We start from the raw sequence: 2,769 nt of genomic DNA on the forward strand, positions 1-2,769 counted from the left end.
AATTTGAACACATCTAGATTTATCCATTTAAACTTATTAGATAAGTTGTTTAATTTAGAAATTCAAATTAATTTAAGTTTGACTTAAATTCGAATTTGAATTTGAAATAAAATTGGACTACAGGATAAAGGATGATTTTCTCTTCCTTCCCTATCCAGTATTAGCGCCACACATAGGGATAGGAATCCCTAGCATGGCCGGCCACAAGGAATAAGGGATAGAGGAGAATTTTGGTTCGAAATTCAAATTGGAGATAGAGATTAGATTCCTTCTAGAAGTTTGACTTCTACTCTATAAATACTATTTTTGAGACAATTTTCGGAATGGTTTTTTGCCCTAATTTTAGAGGTAGCCGAAATTTCTCTAGAAATTTTGGAAACAATTTTTCAGCCCTAAGGGTTAAGGCTGGCCGAAATTCTCAAGAGAAAAAGGAAGGAAAAATTTTTCTCTAAAAATTCCACATTGTGCATGCGATGGTGTTTGTGGAAATTCGAGTGTTTATTGTAACCCGTTTTGTCTCATGTGTGCCCACACACATGTCTTCGTAGATTCTAGGAATTGACGTGGAAGACATTGGTTTTCTAAACACAAAGATTGGAGCAAGGACTGTTCGTGGTCAAAGAACTCAAGTTATCATCCGAGTCTGCTTCTAGATATTTTTCCTGATTGAGTTCTTGATAAATGAATTAATGAGATTAATTTATTCGTGCATAAATTAATATAATCTATAGAGTATCTCAAAAGTTTTATGAAAATTTTTGTTATACACGATCCGCCTCTTCCCCACCGCACCACCGCGCTTCCGCATCCGGATTCGATTCGGTCAACCAACAGTTAGAGTACGGATTGTTCTGCTGTCTAGTGTAATTCCCCACATATTGAGCATGTTCCATTTGTGCCTGCGTAAATGGGTTGTCCGCTTGACACTCAGAACTTTGGTGAGATCCGCTACAAAACTCACACACTGGAGAGGATGTTTGGATGGCATTGGCTATCAATTGAGTACTCTGTAATTGTTTGGAAAGAGAAGCAATTTGGGCAGTCAAATTAGTAATGGCATCAACTTCATGTAGTCCAGCTGTCTTCTTTCGTATGCTTCTTTCACTAGGCCACTGGTAATTATTGGTCGCCATATCTTCTAGCAACTCATATGCCTCATCTTCAGTTTTCTTCATTAATGCTCCTCCTGCTGATGCATCAATTAGAGTTCTTGTAGTGCCACTCAATCCATTATAAAAATTATGGACTTGCATCCATTTAGGTAGACCATGATGAGGACATCTTCTCAGCAGTTCCTCGTATCTCTCCCATGCTTCATATAGTGTTTCACCTTCATATTGAGCAAAATTATTGATCTCATTGCGCATCTTCACTGTTTTAGCCGGTGGGAAGAACTTAGAAAGGAACTTCTGAACTAATTCTTCCCAATTAGTGATCAAATTTGGCGGCAGTGAGTTCAACCAATTTTTTGCTTTATCTCTCAAAGAGAAAGGAAACAAACGAAGACGAAGAGCTTCATCATTGACTCCATTGTATTTGACAGTATCGCAAATCTCCAGAAAATTTGCGATGTGAGCATTAGGATCTTCATTCGGCAATCCATTAAATTGGATCGCTTGAATCATCGGCAGCATTACTGGCTTTAATTCAAAATTATTCGCCTGAATAGCCGGCCTCCTTATCACTGATTGAACGACAGTTGGTGGCAATGCATAATCTCGCAAAGCCATTGGCTGATTGACCACCGGTGGATTGTTCAGTGGTATATTATTATTGTTCTCATTCATTGCCCCTTCAGGATCAGCCATAGTATCTTGCGATAGAATGACGTTTTCTCTCTTCTCTTTTCTATTTCTTCGACAAGTACGCTCAATTTTTGAATCAAGAGGAAGTAGAATACTGCTCCTAAACTTTCGCATGCACGTAGAGTAAATTCCTGCAGAACACAAAATAAGAACAACAAAATAAATAACAAAATAAAATCCAAAGTAAAACTAGAGTTATTTGGTATCGATATTAGTAAAAACAAAACAATCCCCGGCAACGGCGCCAAAAACTTATTGTGAAAAATCGTAACGCAAGTATACGCTATCGCAATCAAGTAATATAATAGTGAATAAGAATATCGTCCCACGAGGATTGTTGTTTACTAATTACCGAAATTATATTAACCCTAATTTTATTTGAATACTTGAAAAGAGAGTTTATAAAATTAAGTAAAGCAAAACTAAAACAATTAAATAAATTAAACAATGCTAAGCAACGGATGAAAATTCAATAGATTAAGATTCTAGGGTTTCCGATTTCACCAAATTAATCATGTTCAAATTCTCATAATTCAAGCAAATTAACATTCAATCCTATACTGACAGCAATTTCTCTAAAGCAATTATTATTCTTTCTCAAGCAACAATAATATTAATCCAACAAGCAAAATCTACATCTCTGTCAGACTTCTAAACCTGTTGAAAATCATTAAGTGCAAGAAATTCAAAAGAATTGCACAAGCATCATAGATATCTCTATCCTATGAACAACTCATGGTATTTCAATTTAGAGCTTATTTAATCATCACCTTTCAGTCTCAAATCAAATAAAAAATCATGTAATAGTTGGCCAAATAATCACAAGCATTAAGAATAAATTGAAATACTCAGCATATATGGATTAAACATCAATTACTTAAAAATAAGATTGAGAATTTGAACATACATAATCCGGCTACATCGTAACCCTAGAAAAAGGAATTAGTTCATCTCTAAACAAAAT

The 2,769-nt window shown here is 35.3% G+C and overlaps 1 protein-coding gene and 1 non-coding gene across 2 annotated transcripts in view; one reads left to right on the top strand and one right to left on the bottom strand.

The window, feature by feature from the left end:
• Positions 1-1,808, bottom strand: part of LOC112091747 — a 3,758-nt gene extending 1,950 nt beyond the window's left edge. Inside the window, exon 1 of the mRNA XM_024166068.1 lies at positions 844-1,808. Coding sequence (XP_024021836.1) covers positions 844-1,808 — 965 coding nt within the window. The remainder of the gene's footprint in view (positions 1-843) is intronic.
• Positions 1,264-1,367, top strand: LOC112091748. The gene has a single exon (XR_002902294.1). It is a non-coding gene; the product is annotated as a small nucleolar RNA R71 (small nucleolar RNA).
• Positions 1,809-2,769: the final 961 nt, after the last annotated feature.

Source organism: Morus notabilis, unplaced genomic scaffold (genome assembly GCF_000414095.1).
Source record: "Morus notabilis unplaced genomic scaffold, ASM41409v2 Scaffold828, whole genome shotgun sequence".
NCBI lineage: Eukaryota > Viridiplantae > Streptophyta > Magnoliopsida > Rosales > Moraceae > Morus > Morus notabilis.